Raw genomic sequence first — 26,997 nt, forward strand, 5'->3', positions numbered from 1 at the left:
TATTTTCTTAAACAGTCATCTGTCAGAATGGCTTACCTGGCAATTTGAAATCTTCATTGCAAATTGGGATAGGAATCTCCATCTTTTCTACAATGGCACCATTCCAGATACAATTCCCTGGTTCTATACATAATTTCAGGCTAGAATTGACAACAAACACTTTCTTTTCATCATCCTTGTCAATAGAAAACCTGAAAGGGAATAAAACAATTTTCACTGCCTAACTAGCTGTACAGATAAATGAAAAATGAGTATTCTTTATAAATGGATCTAACACTACGGGATAAATAGTTAATCTTAAATTGTTATTCTGAAGGGGTCCAGAAGATGTATTATCAACATCTGACTATATCACAGCAGAACCTAAGAAAAGAGAAGCACCAGCATGCCATTATTTTCTGTTGGAATAAATAAGGCTGAGAGAGAACAAGGGTCAAAACTGGTCATTTTCTCACTATATTGTATTGTCTCTTGCTCTCGTCAACTAGGCCCTTACCAAGGTTCAAAGTTCTGAAACAGTTTCCCTGTTCAGAGTGTCGGAGTGGGTCTCTTCCTATTTATATAGACCCTCTTTGTAAATAAAGGCAAGGTTCTAGGTTGCTGGGCCTGTGCAATAATCTTACAGTGAAGTGGATTCTAAGAAATTGAACAATTGCCAGAGAAAATTATAGAAATGATCTAAATACTGACAATAAGGTCAGGTACTGAGATGTAAATACTCCTGACCATTAAAACGGAGAATTAAAATTAGTTTACTGTTTGATGAAACAGGCAAATGAGATGCAAAATATTTGTCTACAATAATGATGGAGCAATCTTCTACTGATATATAAAAAATCAAGGATTGCTCAAACTTGACAAAGGGCACAAAATGGAAGGTTTTTGTGAGTCCCTCGAAACAAAGACCTGACTAGGTGTAAGCAGAAGTAGTAACAGGTAAACAAAAATATCTGGCACCAATCCCTCCATCCAAGGGTATACCACTCTTTTCTGACTTCTGTCTCAGTAAAAAGACAATGTTCAATTGCTTTTATTGCTAAAACAAGCCAAAGAAATGTAATCAACATCTTTTCTCCATCCAGTCTTCATAGTATATTATGATAACATAATTTATCTGAAGAATCCAAAAATCACATCATTATATTTAACACACAACCAGAAGTGTCCAAATTTTGCTTCTTCCAGTTCACAGTGACCATTGAAACCTAAATATGTAGAATTCTTCCCTGTATCTGAGGAAAGCCATTTTTAGCTGCCAACATTAGAACTAATTTTTATTTCACAAGATCAGAACCCATAAGCCTTGATTTTATTATTGAGTATATTTGTACGACTCTTTCTAGTGTTAATATCAATCTGCAAAAACGAATAAAAAGTTTCACAAAATTAATGTAAATAAAAACATTTAGCTGCACAGTACACCAAAATAAGACAAAATCAGGCCCACAAATAACTGGAAGGCAAATAGATTACAGAAAAAATTACACAAGTACTCAGGTTGTGATTTTGTATATTTGGGATTTAAAAATAATACCAACCTTATGATTGTATTCGCATTAAGCTCTAATACCTCTTCTCGACCTGAAAAGACAGGAATAATTCAAATATTTACATATTTAAAAACATGAGGATATATCTATCTAAACACTAAATAGTGTTATGTGGCTTTATGTTCGTGCTGTGCTATCAATCCTAACATATGCAATGCCACTAAATAGTGTTCTGTGGCATTATGTTGGTGCTATGTTATCAATCCTATCATATGGAATGCCACTAAATAGTGTTCTGTAGCTTTATGTTGGTGCTATGCTATCAATCCTCTCATATGGAATGCCACTAAATAGTGTTCTGTGGCTTTATGTTGGTGCTATGCTATCAATCCTCTCATATGGAATGCCACTAAATAGTGTTATGTGGCTTTATGTTGGTGCTATGCTATCAATCCTATCATATGAAATGCCACTAAATAGTGTTATGAAGTTTGATATTAGTGATGTGCTATCAATCCTATCATATGGAATAACACTAAGCAGTGTTATGTGGTTTGATATTGGTTCTGTTCTATCAATCCTATCATATGCAATGCCACTAAATAGTGTTAGGCAAATAAAAGTAACAATCAAGTGAGGTAGCTCACTGGGATGTGAGCATTTGCCAACTATGTTTAATAAATTCTCTTTATAGGAAAGACTGTTTGGTACAGACAAATTGCCCCTCATACAAAGATGAGATATCACTAGTCTTTCTGACTGCAACCCCCAACAAATTAGCACTGTAAACTAGACAACATCTTACCCCAATCGTAGTTGATGAGAAGCCTGGTGATATTCCATTTCTCAAAATGAATTGTGAGATAGAACTGGCAGACATCAAGTTTCAGGTATGCAGCAAGTGCTTTGGCGTAACCAAACTTGGCCATGGTGAAATCCATGCAGACATCAAAACGCATGCAGTTCGGGGAGATGTAGTAATAAAGATGCTTCTTTAGTTTGGGGTCATGGATGGCTGGCACGATAAAATTCCTCTCAAACAACTTGCAATCTGTTGCAACAACATATCAAAGCTGTGTCAGTATTAAATTGTGGTTTCTTGGAAACAATTTCTCATATTAATTTTTTTTTAAGTGTCCTAAATTAAACTATTGTAAAAACACATGCTCATCAATTCAATGGCAGCATTTATTATTAATATGCCCTGAAGCACACAAAGTTATAATAATTCCAATGCAATCCCATTTTACAATTTACTACATATTACCACCAAGAATAAATACGACTTCATTTTTTTTTTCCTCAGATGTTTATGCGTGACAATATTATCATCCTCATCCAATTCATAATAAAATCAGTGCTAAATATTATTTCATGTTATATTTTAGTCAGGAAGAGAGAGAAGTAACTTTGCACCTGAAAAAAACATTTCAACTCCTATTCTTTTTTAAAGGCAAGTCTATCATTTGTACTATTACTGTACTTAGACTAAAACCACAGGACTAATCACTTCTTAATGTACTGGGTACTTTGTAACCATACCTAGATCATCTGTGCGAAGTGCAGCCTCAAGTTCTTCTCTGGTCCCAGTGGTCAGCAAACCTCTTTCCTCCAGAGTGGATTTCAGTGCCTGCAATGTCATATTCTCAGGGCGGGGACATGGAGGCGTCCCTGCTAGCAGATCCTGCAATGATAACAACTTTCCTTGTGAATTTTATACTAAGCGAAAACAATTTACCAAAGGTACTTAAAAAACTATAGAATGTGTATTCTCAGACATTGCCAGACTCATTGCTCTAATCATTACTATAAATTAAAAAATGGTTACATGCATGCATTTAAGCTAACTAGACCTGATGTGTTTAGCATGAGCCGATGTCCATCTGCTATCAAACAAGATTTATACAATCACTGACATCATGTGACTGTAATGATAATGTGTTTATTTTATACTGAAACATGTTTCTTATTATCCAAGAAAAAGACAATTTTTATGTTCTTGCCATGGTTTTACTCTGATTATACACCCAATGTACATTATGTCACAATATTGCTAAACTGTTACATGTACATATCTACCATTGCTGGATACCAGTTATTTTTAAAAATAGTGTGACTGTATACTCCCAAAATATAAAAGTTGTTTGCTTCTTTTTTTTTTTAATTGCCTTTGACACATTAACCTCTGACAACCCACTATTTTCAAGAGTAGCATATGGTAAATTATGTATATCTCTTTCAAGAGGAAAAATTGTAGAATTTCAGAGACAATGAGACCAGGTTCTAAGACTATATTTACGTTTTCACACCTAGATTCAACTCAACATTTGGATGTTTGATGATTAATACAAATCACCAATCATTCCAACATCAGACTTTGTAGCTGAGTTTGTGCATGAGAATGTTGTATAACCTCATGGCAAGGTCTGTTGAAATTTAAAGTTTTAGTATTACAAATGCAATACAAACCTCAGATAGTCCCAGCTCACTCAATATGGTACTGGTCACTGCAGTGGCAACTTTATTAGCCACCTTTTTACCAGCCTCTTTTAGATTCTCTACCATTTTATCTTTACTCAACATCTCAGACCAGTTTACTGAAAAGAATTAGCGTAAATCTCAATTTATATCTTACACATATAGGTCATTATATACCTAAATAATGTATTTTCTTCTTCTTGTGTCTCCCATTTTTAACATTCATTTTTCTCTTTATCATATATGCATTTCCAAAATATTGGAGTGCTTATCAACAATAGATGCAATGATTACATTACTGCAATGAAATACAAATCAAAACTAAAACTATTCCAATTAAAACTCAGCTTCATGTTATCTTTCCAACTTTGTGTTTTTTTCTCCAATTAAATGAAAACATTTTTTTTTTACTTTTTCCTTCTTTTACACTTTTTTCTTTAATCTTTATAAAACAAAATGAATAAGCAATTACTGTAGAAAATTCACAACTCTGAACAGTTAAAACAGATGCTATACTGCCTTCACAGGGGATATTGCTCAAATCAAAAAAGAAAGATAACTGATAGGTAACCTTTTGGCCAGGACATGGTTCCATCAGGATAGCAAATAGGAAGAGGCAGAATGGCTTCATTCAATATCTTGATGTCTACAATGCAGTTACTGGTATCCTCAATCTCACAAACCCCCACCCCAAAAGTAAGTACTGACTCTCCACCATCCTCAAGTGTCTTCTTTGTGATGGAGTACCTTCAAGTGGAAATAAAATATTCCTTTATAATGAGAAATGACAAATATCCAACCTTTGGACCCATTACCCATGTCTTCAGGTAAATTATGTCCAGTATTGTGACAGTTCAAGTATATTAAATTTGGTATTAGTTGGAAAAATAAAATAATTACCATTTTTCATATTTTACAAAATTCATGGCATGCAAAAATAGGATAATTACTAAATGAGTCAAAATCCTGTGACTCACCTCTTTGATGAAAAATTTACCTTCGCTGCCATAAGACCAAAAAAGGCAGTGTGACATCTTTTCACATCCACATTGTCATGTGTTCTGAACTAACAACTTTAACTCTTCTGTGTCACATGATGCTGTCAGTTTCATCCAATTCAAATACTTGTTACAAAGGCTCCGTAAAATTAGTACCATTATTATCTAACTGCTGCAAGTCAAGGCAAACAGTATGTATCAGACTGTAGAAGATAATTAATGTCCGCCAATATTGATCAAAATGCACCTAAGTCCATATAAGAAAGGACATCAGATTGGCAAATATGACACAAATCCATAAAGATATAGAAATAAATTAATGCCTCATGCTGGTGTAGGCACAGCATTACAGTCATTTCAGATGAGTCATTTCAGATGATCAAAAGGGTGTCAGGTCTTGTCAATCTAACCTGTACTTCTGAATCATTGGGCATGTAGCAGTCAACAGACATGCAATACACAAACTCTGCATCAGAAAACATTTGTACTGCCTGTAATTATGAATCATTAGGCATATATAAATCTACACGTGTGTAACAATCTATACACATGTAGCTGTCTACATCCAACTAGTCATATGTATATATATAGCAGTCTATACACACGTAGGCATCTATACACATGTAGCAGTCTGCACACATGTAGCAGTTTATCCACATGTAGCAATTAATACACATGTAGCAATCTGTATACATGTATCAGTTTATGCACATATAGCAGTTTATACACATGTAGCAGTCTGTACACTTGTAACAATTAATACACAAGTTGCAAATAATACACACTTAATAGTCTGTACACATGTCTGTACACGTGTAGCAGTTTATGCAATGTAACAGTGTATACACATGTAGCAGTCTGTACACGTGTAGCAGTCTATACACATGTTGCTGTCTGTACCCATATAGTAGTCTGTGCATATACAAGGCATGCAATAGCACTAATCAATTCAATCAGAGGTCTCATAAGACTATTTTAATTCAATCTATGTCATCATATAAGTTATCTTAAAATAAGAAAAAGAGAATAAAATATTTAATAATTCTTCATGTACCTCAATTTGCAGATTGTTCTAGGACACATAAAATGGCAAATACAAAAATATTTGTGCAGTATGTTTAATGAAGTTATAGCTTCTTGAAATTGTGCACTGTCAAAAATACAAGGAAGCATAGTATTACATACCTGCCACATCATAATGTATCATACAGAAAACGAGAATTTTGACTCCCAAATCCCTAATTTGGTTGTTTCTACAAACAATATACATCACGAAAAAACGAGGCCATGCTTGAACAGCACAGTAGTCCTGTAACCTGTATCCAATATAAGCAGTAAATAGTCATGTCGTGCTTAACACTCACTAATTAGTTTGAATGGCTAACCATCATGGAGGTGATTAAAAGCCAAAGACGGTCAGAGATAAACCACCACCACTCCACAGAGTGCATTCAATGATGATAGCCAAGGTGATTTTGTGTTTGATACTCATTTAAGCACTGCTACTGGAGACCCCATTTAGCTATACTGCACTGCTACCAGAGACCTGATTTAGCTATATTGCACTGCTCCAGAAACCAAATTTAGCTATACTTCACTGCTACTGGAGACCCCATTTAGCTATATTGCACTGCTACTGGAGACCCCATTTAGCTTTATTGCACTGCTACCAGAAACCAAATTTAACTATATTGCACTGCTACCAGAGACCACATTTAGCTATGTTGCACTGCTCCAGAAACCAAATTTAGCTATACTTCACTGCTAATGGAGACCACACTTAGCTATATTGCACTGCTACTGTAGACCCCATTTAGCTATATTGCACTGCTACCAGAGACCACATTTAGCTATGTTGCACTGCTACCAGAGACCTGATTTGGCTATATTGCACTTCTACCAGTGACCCCATTTAGCTATATTGCACTGCTACCGGAGACCCCATTTAGTACTGCTACCAGAGACCCCATTTAGCTATATTGCACTGCTACCAGAAACCAAATTTAGCCATATTGCACTGCTACTGGAAACCCATTTAGCTATGTTGCACTGCTACCAGAGACCTGATTTGGCTATATTGCACTACTACCAGTGACCCCATTTAGCTATATTGCACTGCTACCGGAGACCCCATTTAGCTATACTGCACTGCTACCGGAGACCCCATTTAGTACTGCTACCAGAGACCCCATTTAGCTATATTGCACTGCTACCAGAAACCAAATTTAGCCATATTGCACTGCTACTGGAAACCCCATTTAGCTATATTGCACCGTTTACGGAGACCCCATTTATCTCTATTGCACTGCCACCAGAGACCCCATTTAGCAATATTGCACTGCTACCAGAGACCCCATTTATCTCTACTGCACTGCTACCGGAGACCCCATTTAGCTATATTGCACTGCTACTGGAGACCCCATTTAGCTATATTGCACTGCTACCAGAGACCCCATTTGGCTATATTGTACTGCTACCGGAGACCCCATTTATCTCTACTGCACTGCTACTGGAGACCCTATTTAGCTATACTGCACTGCTACTGTAGACCCCATTTAGCTATATTGCACTGCTACCAGACACCCCATTTAGCTATATTGCAAAAGTACGCAAAGTGAAACAACCCAATTCATTTGAAGTTCTTTAAGTTGGGTTATTACACTTCATTGTCTTTAATGAAAATGTTTATGATATCTTAATTCATATTTTCTGGCTAGTTTGGGGCCATCCATTTAGTATGCATGCAAAACTCTGGCAAAGCCTGACCCCTCCCCCCTTCTGTACACATCCATACTTTTTTACACACACCCCACCTACATACGCATGCTTGATGCACTCTCCCCCTGAATTCTAAAGAATGGCCTAAATTTAATCCATGCAGAAACAATCAAGGATTAATAATATTAAGGTATTTAATAAAACAGATAGTCCACCGATGTTGAATGCCTGGCTGCATCAAAGAAATAACCTGTGTAACTTTAAAAAGTTTGTCTAGTGTCTGCTAAAATTCAAACACCCACTGAACCCGGTTGAACAGGTTACATATTAGACAAATTATTATCGAGGTTTAAACCCCAACCCCCCCCGTTTCCTATGCATACATACCTTATCAGTAGATCCCCCCCATATGCAAGTGTATGAATTTGGGTTAACCACATCTCCATGTTTACATACTAAAAGGACAGCCTCTTTGTGGTCAGCAGCAACATTTCTTTGAAACTGGATTTTACTCTATGCATAAAATGCAAAATGTGGCTATTTTTAGGTGGGTGAAATAGTAAAGACACCAGTGAGAAAGTGTGATTAATCTTTTTTACGGTAAATGTCAAAAGTCATGAAAAGGCTAGTGAAGTGAGCAAAGCCCAGGAAAAATAATTTTAGATCTACTGGTTGACAAAGTCTGACTTTATGAAATTCAGCAGCAAGCGGGATCATTTTATCCTTTTCCAAAACTTGCAAACACCCCAGTGACATTAGTTATTCTTGAGTAATATACATGACATTCATTAAAACAGCAACAGCATCCACCATCAAGACTGAAGCAGGAAGAACATTTTTAACGCTCAGAAAATTCAAACTGATCTCTGTGAAATTTTTGAACAACAGTACCACTCAGTCTGTAAGGAACACAGAGATGAGAAGCAATGACACTTGCACTACCTTCAAACTCTCCAAAGAACAAATGACACCATCAATGTCAGCAACCATAATACTGTATTCCACATTGTAAAGATAACTGACACCAGCAACTATAATTCTATATTCCGCATTGTAAAGACAACAACCAACACCAGGAAAGTCAGCAACTATAATGCTATATTCCACATTGTCAAGATAACAACTGACACCAGGAAAGTCAGCAACTATAAGACTGTATTCCACATTGTCAAAACAACAACCAACACCAGGAAAGTCAGCAACTATAATACTGTATTCCACATTGTAAAGACAACAACTGACACCAGGAAAGTCAGCAACTATAAGACTGTATTCCACATTGTCAAGACAACAACTGACACCAGGAAAGTCAGCAACTATAATACTGTATTCCACATTGTAAAGACATGTATAACTTGCATAATTTTGTATATTTAATGTCTGCATGGTTGTGATTTTGTGGGTGTATGCACTTGGGTGTATATATATGTGTGATATATCACAATGCAAAGTCAAATAATTTGTATTCATTAGTGTATTAAATGCTTCAATGAAAGCACATATTTATATTTTATTTTCTTCAAATTTTAATTTCCAGTTATCTTTTATATATTTGGACCATGAGTGCTCACACACACACGTTTGGGAACACAAAAATGCTTTCTGGAGTATCAAGAAAATCCCAACTTTGTGCCAAAGACTGGCATTTATAGTATTAGATTTGTTATTATACATCCATGTTTTTTATGTCCATTATATAACCAGTTTGTCCGATAATGGTGCAACAGTAAAATATCATAAATCTGACAATACAAAAAAAAACATTTTCATGCACATGTTATAGGCATTTTTAAGGCTTTATTTTTCTTTACAAATGGTACTTCTCTCCCTTAATAAGTTGTGCACAACAAAGTTCAAAAATCAAAGACCACACCTCACAAGTGAGGGCACGATTTACGAAGATTCCTCTAAAAAGATATTAAGAAGGAAAGGACATAGTCACTGAGAAAATAGGTGGTGGATTGGGGGGGTAAATACTTGATTACCCATTTTATAATCTGGATGGTCATAACTGTTAAAAAAAAGCCTACTTCCAATGATATTGTTTGCTATTCAGCATAAATTAAGTTTATATTCAAGAAAACCAATCTTCAAAACAATACTCCAGTAAGTTTTTGAAAACATATCACATGTAACACCAGCTAAAACACTGCTTGTGGTCTAACGTTGACATTGACCGAGGTGGGAGTGGGAGACAAGCGCCCCAATCCTAAAAAATGCCCCATACGGCTTGCATCTCTGATTGCCTCTGCTAACTAAAATCCAGCTCCTGGCCTTCGCGAGTGGATTAGATTTGAAGTCCTGCAGACCACGTTTTACATCTAACAGGAGAAGGGGCGAAGGCGGGTCACTGGCGCCTTAAAACCAGTTGCTTCGGGTAGATGGGACTCGTAAACCTTGGATGGTAGCTCATCTAGAAGAAGGAAAACTCAGATTCCAAACCTCTGCTGCCTTGTGGCTATACCCACTCATGGGAAAGGCTAAGGGAGTAAACCCCGACAGAAAATCCGGAGATGGAGTCCCTAAGGCAGTCTGACATTGACTTTAACGTCATTCCGGCAACTCCTGCGATACCGTTGGTGCCAAGCTGTATCGGCATTCATCGTTCCCTTGGGCACACCAGCTGCATCGAGAGGGGGGATCTGCTGCATGGACAACAGCTGATTCTCCATACCACCCTGCCCAGGCTTCATAGCTCCACTGGAGAGGACACTCCAGTGTCGTCGTACGGCGTCGGCACAACACAAGAAGTAGCAGTTTACCAGTTCTAAGTCAAAGCTCAATTGGCGTAGAGCTTGGCGCCAGGGGTTACTTCTGACGGTGGGAGAGATCACCAGGTCTCACTGGACAGCTACCGCCCACCTCAAGCTGGGCAGCCCCCAGTAAGGTGCTGCCCGCCATGGCCTGCCTGCTTCACTGGGTGCATGGAGCTTAGAGAACCATCTCAACAAGTGGGCCACAAAACTCCGCACCAGGAAAGACCAAAAGAAGTAATAAGAAGACTCCAACTCTTCGTTTTGCAACCTGGAACATCAGGACCATGTGTCCTGGATTGACCTCTGACCTACAGCAGATCGACGATGCACAGAAGACTGCCATCACTGACAGAGAACTCTCCCGACTGAACATCGACACTGCCTGCCTCCATGAGACCCGACTGGCTGACAGCAGCACCATCAGGGAAGCCAATTACACGTTCTTTTGGCAGGGGAAGCCCTCGGATGAACCTAGGCAGCATGGTGTAGGCTTTGCCATAAAGAACATGCTAATCGCCTTCATTAAACCTCCATCAACAGGTACTGAGAGAATCCTTGTCCTCCGGCTGTCAACATCCTTAGGCCAGGTCAACATCTTCAGCATGTACGCCCCAACCCTCTGCTCCACCCACCAGGAGAAAGACAAGTTTTATGAGGCTCTGGATCAGGCAATATCCAGTATCCCCAACAATGAAAGCCTTTACTTACTAGGAGACTTCAATGCTAGAGTGGGAGCTGACCATGAGGCCTGGTCCACCTGTGTCGGCTTTTACAGAAGGGGCAAGATCAACAAGAATGGTCAGCAACTGTGGAGATGTGCTGCTCCCACAGCCTATGTGTGACAAACACTTTCGTCAAATGCAAGGAGATCCACCAGGTGTCGTGGAGACACCCACGTTCACGCCACTGGCACCAGCTAGACCTCATCATCACCAGGCATGCAGAACTGGCCAGTGTTCTCCTCACCCACAGCTACCACAGTGCCGATTGCGACACAGACCATTCCCTCGTGGCCAGCAAGGTGTGAATATTACCCAAGAAGCTGCACCATGCCAAGAAGAAGGGTCACCCATGCATCAACACCTGCTGTGCAAGCAACCCAGAGAAAACACAGCAGTTCAACAGCAAACTGAAGGAAACCCTCACCAAAGTGACACCTAATGACACCATTGACTCCAAGTGGTCCCATATCTGTGACTCTGTGTACAATTCAGCCATCACAGCTTACGGGAAGAGGGAGCGAAAGAATGTCGACTGGTATGAGGCAAACTGGGAGGAGATGGAGCCCATGACTGAGGCAAAGAGGAAAGCCCTCCTGGCATACAAGGCTGCACCTAGCCCCAGAACACTACAAGCCCTCAGGATTGCAAGGAACAACGCCCAGAAGACTGCCCTCCGATGTGCCAACACCTACTGGCTGAACCTTTGCAACAGTATACAGACAGCTGCCGACACCGGGGATACAAGAGGAATGTATGAGGGTATCAAAAAGGCGACAAGGGCCCCCCCAGCTACAAGACCGACCCCCTCAAGTCCAAGACGGGCAAAGTCATCACAGACCAGGGGAAACAACTGCAGCGATGGGTTGAGCACTATCTCGAGCTATATGCAACCCAAAACAATGTCACTCGAACTGCACTGAACGCCATTCCAGACCTGCCTGTCATGGAGGAGCTAGACACACAGCCCACCCTGGAAGAGCTCGGAAAAGCCATCGATTGCCTTGCCTGTGGGAAGGCTCATGGAAGTGACGGCATTCCGCCTGAAGTCCTCAAGAGCGGAAAACCAGCACTGCTACAGCCGCTTCACATACTCCTCTGCCTTTGCTGGGAACAGGGATACATCCCACAGGACATGCATGATGCAAGCATCGTCACTTTGTACAAAAACAAAGGAGACCGTAGCGACTGCAACAAATATTGGGGCATCTACCTCCTCAGCATCGTTGGAAAGGCTTTCGCCCATGTTGCCTTGGCGCGTTTGCAGAACCTAGCCTCCTGCGTCTACCCAGAGTCCCAGTGTGGATTTCAAGCTGGCAGGTCAACTGTAGACATGATCTTCTCACTATGTCAGCTGCAGGAGAAGTGTCGCGAACAGCAAATGCCCCTCTACACTGCCTTCATAGACCTGACGAAGGCATTTGACCTGGTTAGTCAGAGTGGACTCTTCAGACTCCTGCAGAAGATCAGCTGCCCCCCACGTCTGCTTGCTGTCATCATACCGTTCTACGAGAACATGCACAGCACAGTGTGCTTCAATGGCGCAACATCTGAAGCATTCCCAGTCATCAGCGGAGTCAAACAAGGCTGTGTTCTTGCGCCGACGCTCTTTGCCATCTTCTTCTCCATGCTTCTCCAGTACGCATTCAAGGACTGCAGCGAGGGAGTGTACATCCATACCAGGGTTGACAGCAAGCTGTTCAACATCGCCCATCTCCGCGCTAAGACTGAAGTCACAGAGGTACTCATCTGTGAATTGCTCTTCGCCGACGATGCAGCCTTGACATCACACACAGACAATGGACTTCAGCAGCTGGTATGCTGCCTCTCCCATGCTTGTAAGGAATTTGGACTGACCATTAGTTTGAAGAAAACGAATGTCATGGCACAGGACACAGACTCCCCTCCCTCTGTCTCCATCGATGGGTACAACTTGGAAGTTGTCGAGAACTTCACATACCTTGGGTCTAACATCTCCAGCTCACTCTCCATTGATTCTGAGGTGAACGGCAGGATTGCCAAGGCAGCAGCAGTGATGGCCAGACTTAACCAGAGGGTCTGGAACAACCCCAACCTCACAGAGAAGACCAAACTGCGTGTCTACCAAGCCTGCATGCTCAGCTCACTTCTCTACAGCAGCGAAACATGGACCACCTATGCAAGACACGAGAGGAAACTCAACAGCTTCCACCTGAGATGTCTCCGGCACATTCTGCACATCCAGTGGCAGGACAAAGTACTCAACACAGAGGTTCTAGAACGCGCCAACATGAACAGCATGTTCTCCATTCTCAGCAAGAGGCGCCTTCGCTGGCTTGGCCATGTCAAGAGAATGGACCCAGGCCGCATTCCCAAGGACCTGCTATATAGGTAGTTAGCAGAAGGTGCATGACCAACTGGACGACCATATCTGCGCTACAAAGATGTCTGCAAGAAGGATACGAAGACGGCAATCATCAATGTCAACGACTGGGAGAGCTGTGCAAACAACCATTCCAGCTGGCGTCTAGCTCTCAGGCAGGGAGTTCAAAACGCAGAGGAAGAGAGAAAAATAAAACAAGCTGAAAACAGAGCTAGAAAGAAGGATAAATAAAAGCTTACTTTGGAGCTACGCCATCGTCTCCCGCAGACGGACGGATGCCAAGAAGAGTAAAACACTGCACATTCCATCACTGCTTTTTGCAGCTGAATGTGGATATGTTCCAGCATTACTGTTGATTCAGAACAGAACTCCTATCAGTCTTGTATTTTTTCACACACAAAATAATAATTATTCATATCATATGACAAAAAATTTAAATGCAAAAAAACTATTATTTTGGTATACTCACAGTGCATCAGACCCAAAAAGGTGACATGTGACATGATAGAACTAGAACTAACATTACAAAATAAACATAATGGTTTTGTTTCATTTTGAATCTAATTTCAAAGAACATGACTCTGTAAGACTATTGTTATTAGAAGGGGGAGGAGTATAGAAAGATGGATGAACCAATAACACTATCAGTGTGTAAGACTGTATGCATTCTGTACACATATCTTTGTAGCTGTTAGCCCTAGAAATCCGACTCCGCTCAACTAAATGAGAAGACAAAAAGAATCCAAGTTATATAACACACCTAACTCAACATGAATATTCCTGCTTCAAACATATTACCTGACCTGACACATCTGCTAAATGTTATTGTTTAAGCCAAAAGAAGCAACAAATTAATTATAGCCTCAAGCTTTTTGAAAAACAAATACTTGTAGTGGTTACTTACTTTAGTACTACTTCAATCCCACCAAGTAAGTCGAGCTCGATTCCTGTCTTGACCTCATCCTGAAAACCCTCTAACCCTAAAATACGACATTAAAAACAAGATGAGACTCATAGTACACACAATTTGTAAGAAACAATGAATGTGAAGATAAAATATTAGGTTCATCATTTTCCAATTTTCACTTCATGCATTTTCCAGTGAGACAAAAACAACAAAGTTAAACATGTTACCATTTTTATTACCAAACAACTATCATTTTGTTGCTGTCTTTCAAGTATTTCATGAACTGTTTTATTGATAAGATCATTTTTAGATGGGAACAAAAGATGAAATATGTGTGCTGAATTAAAGAGTGGAAATATATTGGAGGCATGTAGACACAAACTGATCCTGCGTGTTGTGCTGTATACACACCAGTCTAAAATTACTGATTTTCTCTGGGGAGACAACTCCATCTCCAAGCGCTATGAATAGGTAGTGAGAGTATCAATTGCATGGAAATAAAAAGCAAATGGCAAAATCCTAACAAGACTTCTCAGTAAGGTACTTGATATAGTTCTTTAAATTAGGTGAACTCTGAATAAGCTTAACAAAATATTATGTATTGCTTTTGTCTACTTGAAAAGCATGGATTTAATAAGTTCAGAAGTGTGATTTGAGAATAATTAAGTGAAGGCAGATATGTTCAACTAATAAGTTTTTAAAGTACATTTAGACCATAATTACATCAAGTACAGTTTCACAAACTACCATTCCAAAAGACCCATCGGGATTAAGAGCTTCTTTCTAGATCTCTAAACCTGATATTATCTTTTGGGATTTTCTCAACAGACGTATAGACACATCACTCTCAGTACTGCTCTTTACACATTGAAGAACTCAAAAGGTCTGAGTCTTCAGAGTAAAACAGTCTATATTTAGAATGAATTTTTACAGTCACATGCAAATAATGCAGATTTAGACATGTTATATAAAAGTTATATAAAAATTTAGACCAGGAATATTCTTGTATTTTCATCGCTTAAATAATTTTATGACAAATATGAATGAACATCCATCCCATTGAGAATATTATAATTCTATTTCAAAAGACCTCAGGCAAAAGGGATATCACTTGTCCAAAGCATCAATAGATCCATTTTACATGGTGATGGCAATAATCTCCCCAGTCACCATACTCAACTTAAAACAACTCATGTCCAACTGATGTAATCGTTCTGTTCTGCGTTTTTTTCTTCTTCAAGAATCTGAATTCCCCTTTATATTTCTATACTTTTGGTTTAACTATTTTAAGAGACTTATTGTCACTTTTGCAATCAATGTGTTTCTGCTTGTTGAACACCATTTCTAGAAAATACTGTCAGCAACAGCTTGATCATGCAGGCATTTTGCATCAAATGTATGTGCTCTTTAAACCACTGAGGTAACTTTAGTCCAGCCGATTCCATTGACTCCAATACCCAGATCTGGATCAAACACAGTCAAGCCAGTATCTGGATTTGACCAAAATGATTGAATTTTTGTAATCTTTACTATTATTCCTTAAGTCCATTTCAGCAAGACTAAATTCAAATTATATGGGTCTAGAATGAGTGCAAGACAGCTGAAGCTACTAATATACATAGTAAAAAGTAATATTAAGCATGACAATACCCCAAAAGTTGTTTTGGGCTGTTCCAATAAAACACACCTGGGACCCAGTGAAGGCACATTTGATGTGGGGTACTCACCCAAAGATACAATTTAGAATTCTCTTATCATTTTAATATGAACTCAATGAAATTAAAGTACCCTGGCATATATTTTTTAAACACTGCCTTCCCCTGGTACCATGTATGTTTAAATGGAACTACCCTAATAAGCAAGCACCAAAATTTAATCATTCTTCCTTGTATTAACTTTAGTCTTCATATCAACATTTGTTTTATTTTATCAAATGTTTCTTACAAACATTCTGTTCATACAAAAAGAGACCAAAGTGATAAGAGAAACCCCTCTACTATGGCTGATGAGATAACAATAAAACAAATGCATTAAGTATTGCAATATCACAAAACAAAGGTACATATGACAATTTCATTTCAAACTTGTAAGAGAATAAGAGAATTCATTTAAAACCTACCATTAAGAGGGTTTTCAAAGCGAATGGTGTGAGTCCATTTATCAACTCCCATCACAAGCTGAAATTGACATGGGTCAAACCGCATGAAGGACTTCATGGATTTGTGGAACATAGCTATCTTCACACTGAAACAACACTCAACTCCCAAGCACATCTCATCAAATTTGCACCGCAAACCCTCTGGCATTGTCAGAGACATCAGAGGGCAGCCTGAAAAACAAATCAGATTTGACACAATTAGTATTTAATCTTCAACAGACTGAAATAGCTGACTCAGCATAAATTTGTCCAATCTCTCATGCATACCTATCTAAAGTGGAAGCAGTAAAACTAATCTTTATGACAGGAAATCCACCAATAATTTTCTCAGACTCAAATAAAAAATTTTGTCAAGTAATATAAATGAAAAAACAATTATCTCCTGAACTCATTGTCATTATTTAGTGTCACAGTTATGATATTGGACTGATTATTTTCCTTTCGAATTTGTAATTGCTGACCAATCTGATTCAATTTCAAAACATTCATGAATTATAAATGGGGAATTTTATTACACCTCAGGTATGCTTCTAAATTCAAATAACCATTAGTTCTGAGGCCCAGTACATATAAAACTAAAATACTACAAGTTGTGCTCAAACATACTATTGTCCAGTGCTGTGAGGTTCCCTATTAACTCGTCTCTAGATCCTATGGGATCTATGCCTTGCTTCTGCAACTCCATTTGTAGCTGTTCATCAGTCATTTGAGACAGGCTGATACAAGGTTCATCATCGATAATATCCTGCAGTAAATCCAAGGTTTAATAGTTGATTTATCGTGATATTCCAAAAACAAATTTTACATTTTTGGCTACTATTTTAGTTTCATGGAACTTAACCTGCAATGTGGTCATCGGCCATTCCATGAATATTCAATGAAAGTCATAGGATACATTCTCTTACTAGATCCCACTATGTTATCAAATTTATCTACAGTAAATAATTTTAATAACATACAATTTTCAAATCTTCAGTAAATGTGGCACACAAGATTACAATTTTCCTAATACAATATGCTCACTAAATCTGCTTCGCATAAGAATGAAGTTTTCTTAAAATTAAATTGTCTCTCTAGATTTCAAAACAAGATATTTTTACAGCATATTTAAAGGTCACCGGCCACCTATTTTGTACAAACGTGTGTTGTTATTATTATAGTTATAAACAAAACGCATTGGTTATGTATGCACACCATAAAAATGTTTAATTAGACTTAAAACTCCGCTTTATAAAATGAAAAAATTATTTGGCAATCTCCGTAAACAATCGGTAAAATTCCGCGTGCCAAAACCAGATATGACGTACATTTATCCCTTCTATTCAACCTAGCCATTCAAGTGCTTAATTTCCCCACGTAAATGTCTATGTGATATTGCGGACGATCATGCTTTTGTACAGCCAATATGGTGCACTGTGTTGCATACGGATGTAACCAAAAGAGTGATGATGGGGAAAAGCGTTCTTTCTTTTTCCGAAAAACCATGTTTACCAGAAAAAAGTGTATTTAATCTGTGGGATCGAATAGGGGAGGGATGGGAAAGTTGTTATCATTTATGCTGGATTATAGTGAATTTGGCCCAAAGAAAATTCGGCCCAACTCGAAATACATTTCGGCCAACTTAACAATAGTTTGTACATTCTTTCTCTTCAGCAAAAAAGTAGATGCTATGTAAGATAGGTTTTAGGAAAAAAACTAAATTTAAACAAACTATTTTGATATTCTTTTAAAGAAAATAATCATACTTCATAACGTACATATTTATGAGAGAAAACACAAACTGACATATCTTGCTTGTCCTAATTAAAATATTTATATACACTTTTTATGCTAACAAATATATGCATCTGCACAACGACATTCTCAGTTTAAGTCTTCCAGTCAAATTATCAATAATCATTTATAAAATAAAAATACATAACAGATAATATTCTACATAATATGTATACATTTTGCTAAGGGTACTGTACATGAGATATTATAACAAATATACTTAATTTTAGGCTTCACGTTGTAACACAGCTGCATACAATACATACTAGATTACACGAGAGAGAGAATAATGTTGAGCATTTTGTCAGTATTTAGTTGCTGCGATATGAAGCTCTTACCAGTTAATTTTATTGTTTGTTTTTATTTTTTAAGTTTTCTTAGTGTTTGCACGCATAAACTGAAAGCTTGTCATTACTGATCAATATCGTCAATCATATTTGCTCCATTATTCCGTACAAATTAGAAAGGAAATAATTTTGTGTTTAATTTGTTTCCCCACACACACACACAAACACACACACAGAGTACAAAATAAATTGATAAACATACACTTGTTTGAAAATAAAATGAAAGAAAATAACCTTGCATTGTTATCATATATTCCTTCTTTTTTCATCATGCGAAAATTATTTTTAAAAAATATATATCCACGAACTCCGTTTATGTAGCGGATGCCAGCGTGCATATGCATCCTTAGTGTAGTGTGTATCGCTTATGTCAAATAACAAAATCGCAAATGAGATGAAAGTATCACCTGATTGCTTGAAGGCACCTGCCATTTACGCATGATAAGTTACTTCTTGCAAACTGACCCAGATTGTATTGTATCCAGGTTAACTATAAATCAGTGTCTCGCAAATAAAAAAAAAATCATTATTTTAAAATACATTCAATGTGAGTGCAAATGATTATCTTTTTGCTAGCATGGGTTACAAAAGTATTATTAAAGCAAGTTATTATTGTGTATAATATTTGCCCTGCAAACATCAATTATGATTACGTATGGCAAACAAATAGAAGCCCAGGTGATAAACACAAATGGCATGGAGCAATAAACTCATTGTTTAAACTTACTGACAGGATATCAAATACATAGGTTATTTTATTACAATGCAAACCAACTCCGGAAACGTGACTTTGGTATCTTTTTAGTGTGTCGATTTTTTCTTCTGAAATCGGCCAACAAAAGGAAGTCAAGTTTGGTTTCTTTGTATTCTTAAAGTGTGCCGATTTCTTTCATATTTTTTTTAAATAAAGTCTGCCGACACAGGGAAGCCAGCATTGATTCTTTTTACCTGTATTAACAGGAATTTTCAAAATAAATTGAAACAATGGAAGTTTTCAAAACGACACAATCTAGTGCACCGTGCACGCATACCGATATACGGCTGAACAGTAAGCTAGTTTTCATTAGTTTCATCTAAAATATTCCCTATCTATAGTTTATAGTTTTATTTTTCGACAACAAGAAGCATGTACTTCGTCTTGTAGGGATAAATGTACGTTATTTCAGATTGCGTCCTCTATAGGTGGGAAATCATAACTAAGGGGATGTAACAGCGTTGTATACTTCTATTTAGAGTAATTAAATTATTATTTCTTCTTTACACTTGATAATTTGTTTGTTTTTTTGGTGCAAGTTTAACTATTTTTAATCATGTAATGCAAATCTGATATAAATAGGAAAATGTTGGAGTATGGCCGGTGACCTTTAACTAAACCAAATTGTTACCTTGACCATAATCATCACTTCAGCCATTTTATTCTTGCTTTCTACCATGCCCAGGTTATCCAAAAATTCAATAATTTGACCAAGCTTCAGGCGTTTTATGGAGAATTTGCTCAGGAAAGCTCCAATACTGTCAACCAAAGTTGAAATGCCTCCTGAAATTATTCAGAAAATAGTACATAATTAGTTTCCAGTTGTAAGTTCTGCTAGTCTTTATACAATAGTCATATTTTACTGTTGTTTAGATCATATTACTAAAGGGTCATTTAACTGCAGAGTAATAATAATGTTCTCTACTTTCTTATTCAAACGATAGATACATAGATGTGATCCTGCACACACCAGTTTGTCTTATAGCGGAAATCTACTGGCTTTAAATATCAAAAGATTAATGATAGGTAAAAAGAGGAAAAAGAAGAAAAAGATAATCTTATGCATTCTGTCCACACATTATAGAAACCAACTAGAACCAGTCTACAAGGGACCAGAACTGTTCCACCAATGCAATGACTGGTACAATGATGCATGCTGAAATGTGAACAATTGCTAACATGTATACAAAACAAACTGTAAACTGACCACCCTATTGTGATGATGTTTTATGAGTTGTTACACTAAAGCATTCAAAGGTAGTCTAAAATGACATTTTAGTCTTTGACTAAAATTTGTCTGACCTTTGGTGGAGACAAGATAAAATGGAAGACCATCCCAAAAACTATTTTGGCAACTGCACTTTCATAAGTAGCTTAACTTTGTAAGAGAAATATTTAACGGCAGTATTTATCTTTCTTTTGGTCCATTGATGTCAAAATTCTGAACCATGCACTATATTACAATGTTAAACAACTACTAGCTAAGTAAAATTTCAAGTTCAGCAGTGCTTCGAAATCAGAGTTCAAGTGTTTTCAGACAAGTAGGAAAGGTTCTGAGTTTGCATTATGTGCTTCATGCAAAGTGGAGGAAGAATGGTATCACCATGCATATGCTGACACCATCACATAGAGGCAATGATCCTTCTGAACAAGCACACTCACTCCGAAAGCCTCATCTGAGGTTGGATCAAAAGTGGATAAATTGGCCTTCAGAAACTTTATTTGCAAATTTTGTGGCAGAACACAATTTAACATTCCTCACTGCAGGTCATGTTACTAAACTGGTTAAAGTTAAGCTCCAGAATCAGAGACAGCACACAAATTTTCATCTCAATATATAAAGACAAAGCACACGGTCACTCAAGTCACAGCCCAAATCTTGGGTAGAAAAGTGAAAATATGTGTGGGATTCCAACGTTCTGTGTCTTGACTGAAAATACAAGGTGACCAAAAATGCATTTTTCTTTTCAATCCTTTTAAAACACATATAATTTATGTTCATGAAAAATTTGCAAGTTTAGAAGCCATTAAAGTGATCAAATTTTCAAAATCTACCAATCTGATGTCCTGTTTCTATCATATGTATTAAGATGTATAGAGGATCATAAATAAGTGGTACATGTAATGAAATTTAAGATCTAAATAATTTCATCTTATACATTTACATTATAATAAACATGCTTGCAGCAAGTCAAATACTGTACGATTTAACATATATTGTACTCTATAACATGGATACATACAGAATCTTACAAAAAGTATTGGGGCCCCAAGTGGCCGAGTGGTCTAAAGTGCTCTCCATTACAGATCACTGCCATCTCACCTCTGTCTGCGTGGGTTCAAGTCTAGGATTCGGCCAATGTGGGTATGTGAGAAAGCTTGCCTGTAGCTTCTTGTGGGTCGTTGGTTCTTCCTGTGGTTTTCCCAGGTTCTTCCTCCACCATTAATAATGGCTGCCATGCATAGCCTATCGTGTGCTGAAAAATGGCGTTAAACCCCACAACAACAACAAGAACAACAACAAAAAGTAGTTATTATATATGTAAGGTATAAAATTCAATACACCACAGGTTATTTGTAGCACGTGGCATAATGCACTATTCAATGAGTTAATGATTTTACCACAATTATTCATGTTAGTATGTGATGTTTTAAAGTGTTAAGCCACAGTGTGTCTTATAATTATTACCATAAGATGTCATGAAACTCGTAAACACAAACCTTACAACCTCCCCGCCAAACTTTGTCTAGACATGTAAATTAGTATTAAAAACATATTGCCAAAAACAAATTTAAGATATATATCAGCATGACATAATACTAAGTCCATTACAAAAAGTCTTTAATTGAGAAACCCATGTCAACATGACTTTCCATTCAGGAAGTTTGTATAGTGATAACAAGATTATAAAGACTGTTACCATGGTGACCATAATGGGCATCAGACTGGTACACTTTTCATACTGGACAAACTTAACATTATAAGAAGTCTTCTAGCAAAAATCGCTGAAGATATGACATTCCACTTAGGAGGAGTAGTCATAACAAGATGTTAAAAATGGAGATCATACCGACTATCAGATCTGCAAAATTTTCATTTAGGATCAATTAGACATTATAAAAGTCTTCAGGTGAAAACCTCATGTCGATATGCAACACATATATGATATCTAAGATGCATCATTTTTAAGTAGGACCAACTAAACCTAGGCTTAATGAGAGTGCAAAATTTCATGGCAATCCTCCAAGTAGTTTAGGCAGAACTGGCAATCAAAAACTTATGCTTAAGGACACAAGGATGACAGAGAAAAGACCACCCAATAAGCTCTTATGGTATATGACCAACAGAGCTAAATACGAGGATGTGTTCAAAATACAGAGTTGCCAACTGAGAGTATGCTTATCAAGAACCCTAGTGCCAATTTATCAGAGTTTAAGCATCATGTATGGAATGGGTAATACATCCTTTGAAAAAAAATCAAACTTCCTGTCGAGTCATACCTGCATAGTCAGTAAAAATTTATGTCACATGATATTAAATATGTATCCATTTCTCCAAAGCTGATGCCCAGAATTCCTTGCACATTTCAGCAAACCAGTAACCATAACCATTAGGTTTCTTCATCACCTGTTGGCATCTTTCTTTTCTTTTCATCTGTTTCCATTTTTCACAAATTTCATCTAACTGACTGGTTTCTTGTTAATACATCCTGCTTTTTACATTGAAAACCATATTCTAAGTAACATTCTAAGATCCTGGTGCTGAAGTATTCATCTCCCTACTTGTGTCCACTCAGAAAACTCCCATTAAAAATTATATCCCATCAAAATAGTAGTTTCTAGATGATTTAACAAGAGTCATACAATAGTACCTGCAGATATGATGTGAAATGTTCCTACATTCAATTTCTTCATGATTTCTGCAAAATCTGCATTAAATGCTGCAATTTCATACTCTGTGTCAGACCTACTTTGACAACAGAATTCTGGTGATAACTGAATGTACAGTTTTTTTAAGAAGTAGAAGAAAAGTTTAAATGGATCCTGCAATCAGAAAGCATGTAACATTTAGATGTGTTAAAATAAGGGACAGCCTACCTAATATGCTCCGAACTGCAGTGCGTTTCCCAAGGCGCCCAGACCGAGACCTACCAATGCTCTTCACTTTGGAAAACAATTTATTTGTTTCTGGAAAAAAAAAGAGGACATGTTAGCAATATCTCAGAGACTTACAAAACTAGGTGTGTCCATACAAAGACACCTCCAAGATTATGATGCAATTAAAGGACAAAGTTCTAGATAAAGCAGGGGTCCTATACTCTGACTATACATCCCCGTTTGTTTGTACCCCCTACCGATATCAATTACAAAAACGTTTAATGTGATAAAAAGTGCACAGAACTAAGTCAACAGAATCACAGATTTGTAATTTCTAACCTGACTGTGACCAGAATGGCACTAATACAGGCATCCCTTGCACCTTTCATGCTTAACTGACTTTCCATACTAACATGGCACCATACTGCATACACTATGGGCTAGTTTATTTCTATCAGACAACATAATGACATAGTTGATCCTATTCGGTAACTGACAGATAATTCCGTAAATTACCATTATGTCGAGAATTTCGTATTATATCTCTTTGCACACATGAACACAGAAATTAAACCACTTGTTAAATCCATGTGAAAGGCAAATCTGTTATTGTCATTCTTTTCCTTTGCTTGATTCAACATTGTAAATTTCGGAAGCAGACAACATATGTATGTACATTGGTAGTCATGCACACACCCCTTTGCTGGAAATCGACTTGTCCAGGAAATGGAAATGGATCTTGAGCATGTCCGTTTATTATATTGAAAACTTCTGTTAAGCGAGAAATATGCAGACAAAAACGATGTTTGGGGCACTCTACTCAGTGTGCGGTTAGAAATTGTAAATCACTGAATGAATTAACTAAGTTCCTTGCACATTGATCTTAACACGTTTCACCAACAACTACATTCTGCCCATGAACTGTGTTATTATGCAAACTGTAATGCAATGTGAATATGTAAAAAATTGTTGTAGATGTAATGAAATATTTCCGGAGTAAAATGAAATCACTGTATTTTCATGACTGACAACGCAAAATATTTCCACTTCACAAGTGAAATATCTCCTCAGGTCTAAAATTTAAAAAGAACAGATTTTCTTTTTATTATATACTTTCTAAGGCTAAATCCATTGATTTGCAGTGATATTTTTATAAGTTTGGTGCCAATATAATTAATAGCTGCATTATTACATCAATAAAAATAAGTTCCAAAATTTTAAAATACATTTATGATAGCATCCTTTTATAAATTTTGTTCATGCATGTAATACTTCAAATTGTGCATTTTGTCAAATGAATGACTCATTTCATGTGCAAATAAAGTTATCTTTTTTTTGTTAATGCATTTCTTGTGTGGATTGGTACAGTGACCTTTGCTGGGGTCAGGGTTTTGTAGATACATAACAAAGGTTGCATCCAACAGATTTCAGAGAATAAAAACTTTAAACTAAAAAATTTAATGATTGTAGGTATACCTATAAGGATTTTGTTTCTTTATTTTCTTTATATCTATATTCAAGCATAAATTGTCTGGCCTTGGCAAGTTTGCAGTCCAGTTTGATAATAGATACTACAAACACTTAATTTAAATCAACATTCACTTATCCACAATTTTTTTATATCATTTGCAAACATGATGATTGTTGTTTTTACGAATTAAACAATTTCATTATGCATAGAAGAGAATAACATCTATATGATACTGTATGGGTAACAGTGAATATCAAATAGGAACAGGTTAATGTTCCGGTCACTGACAATCTGCATGATTATTATGGAAAACTGATTTTTTTTCAAATAACACCTGAAGCCTACTTATTTTGGTGGAGTTCATTTTCTGGGCATTTGACCACAGCACTTCCCCACTGATTACATAAATGTATGCACTACCACAGTTCTGACATATTTCAAAATCTGTTCATCCTGAGAGAAAGAAAGCGAAAGAGAGAAAGAGGGAGGGAGGGAGGGAGGGAGGGAACAGAAGAAAAAATGTAATAGGCATTAATATGGAGATACAAGTCTGAATAACACATATAAAGGCAAATGTATTTCCTCAAAGGGAAAAGAAAGTAGTTCCAAAAGTGATATCACCACTGTGGTACTAAAAGTGGTATAGTCACTGTGGCAATATCGATTTTCCCCCATGATATATTCCGAAAACTCATTATGAAATGCATGATAAAAACATGTATCACAAAACCTTAACCCTAACGATGATGAAGACAATGATACTGTGGCCACTGGAAATACGATACCTATGTCTTGTTATAAGCTATCACAAATGAGGCAAAAAGTTTGAACCGAAGATGAATTAAAGAGTAAATGTGCTGTGCAATTTTTATAAACATAATTTATTGGGTATATTATTATCAACTGTAATAACTACAGTGAAACTATAAATTAGCAAAGATACAGAAAAATTTTTTTTTTATAATGATATCGATATTTAAACTCACCAGTCAATACATGATCTAAGCATTAGGCTAAAAATTTGAATTTCATAAAATTTGCTCACTCTAACATCTTTCAATTATGACGTCCATTACGTTTCAAAACCAGCTATATTTCCATGATGAACACATTTTTCTAGTCCAAAGAATAATCAGACTAGAGAGGTCTCACTATTAATTCATTTGGGCCTAAGATATTTCTGTTTGGTTATATTTTCAATTACCTAACAACCCATACAAACCTTTGAAAGATTCACTACTGTAGGAGATAGCCAAATGTGATTTTATAGAACAATCAAGCAAAACTTAAAACAACATAAAAAAATTTTTAAAAACAAGTTACTCCTCAAAGTTTCCAAATCTTTTGATGGATCTGCAGAAACATCTAAGTGAGCAACTTCTGGAGGGGTGTCGTTTTCCACATCTGGGGATGTGTCTTCAGCCTGAGTGCCACCCAGGCCCACAATGAAACCCTCTGCTATCGTCTTGAACTGAAAAATATAATCCACGTTTTTCACAGTTATTGTGTAAAGATTAAAATCATGCACTCCCCAAAAAAAATGTGTCTGTATTTTGTCTCATCTAATTAAATTAACACAAATCATTAAAAAATGTTTCATTATATAAGGTATTTCAACACAAAAATATAGATAACTTCCTTCTGAAGATTACTCAATTATGCAAGAGATGAATAGGTTTCTTTTATTCAACACAATATGTTGCCCATGCCCTGTATCCAAGCACACATCAGTTTTGATAATGAGGACATTCACTGAGTGAAGTAAATTTATATACATACTGAAGCTATATACCAAATTTGCAAAGGGTGAGATAAATTGGCATTGATAATAGAAATGTAAAAACTATAAACATTGAAGTTAATTTAGGGTGTGGACCAGTGTATTTATGGATGTATAGACAGATACACATAGATGCAAAAGTGATCTCAAAGTCAAACAGGGTTCTACAAAACATTCATTACTGAATA

At 36.9% G+C, this 26,997-nt stretch overlaps 1 protein-coding gene across 1 annotated transcript in view; it reads right to left on the reverse strand.

Moving 5' to 3' along the window:
- The window catches only part of LOC149782249 (uncharacterized), a 665,894-nt gene that overhangs the window by 555,215 nt on the left and 83,682 nt on the right, over positions 1-26,997 (reverse strand). The window contains exons 23-34 of the mRNA XM_089935099.1: positions 26,353-26,500; positions 23,559-23,648; positions 20,092-20,243; positions 17,193-17,331; positions 16,548-16,757; positions 14,426-14,501; positions 4,540-4,715; positions 3,960-4,087; positions 3,033-3,174; positions 2,296-2,541; positions 1,539-1,581; positions 37-191 (exon numbers count right to left, since the gene is read on the reverse strand). Coding sequence (XP_089791225.1) covers positions 37-191; positions 1,539-1,581; positions 2,296-2,541; positions 3,033-3,174; positions 3,960-4,087; positions 4,540-4,715; positions 14,426-14,501; positions 16,548-16,757; positions 17,193-17,331; positions 20,092-20,243; positions 23,559-23,648; positions 26,353-26,500 — 1,705 coding nt within the window. The remainder of the gene's footprint in view (positions 1-36; positions 192-1,538; positions 1,582-2,295; positions 2,542-3,032; positions 3,175-3,959; positions 4,088-4,539; positions 4,716-14,425; positions 14,502-16,547; positions 16,758-17,192; positions 17,332-20,091; positions 20,244-23,558; positions 23,649-26,352; positions 26,501-26,997) is intronic.

The sequence above is a fragment of the Sinohyriopsis cumingii genome, chromosome 15, assembly GCF_028554795.1.
Source record: "Sinohyriopsis cumingii isolate HCF-2022 chromosome 15, ASM2855479v2, whole genome shotgun sequence".
NCBI lineage: Eukaryota > Metazoa > Mollusca > Bivalvia > Unionida > Unionidae > Sinohyriopsis > Sinohyriopsis cumingii.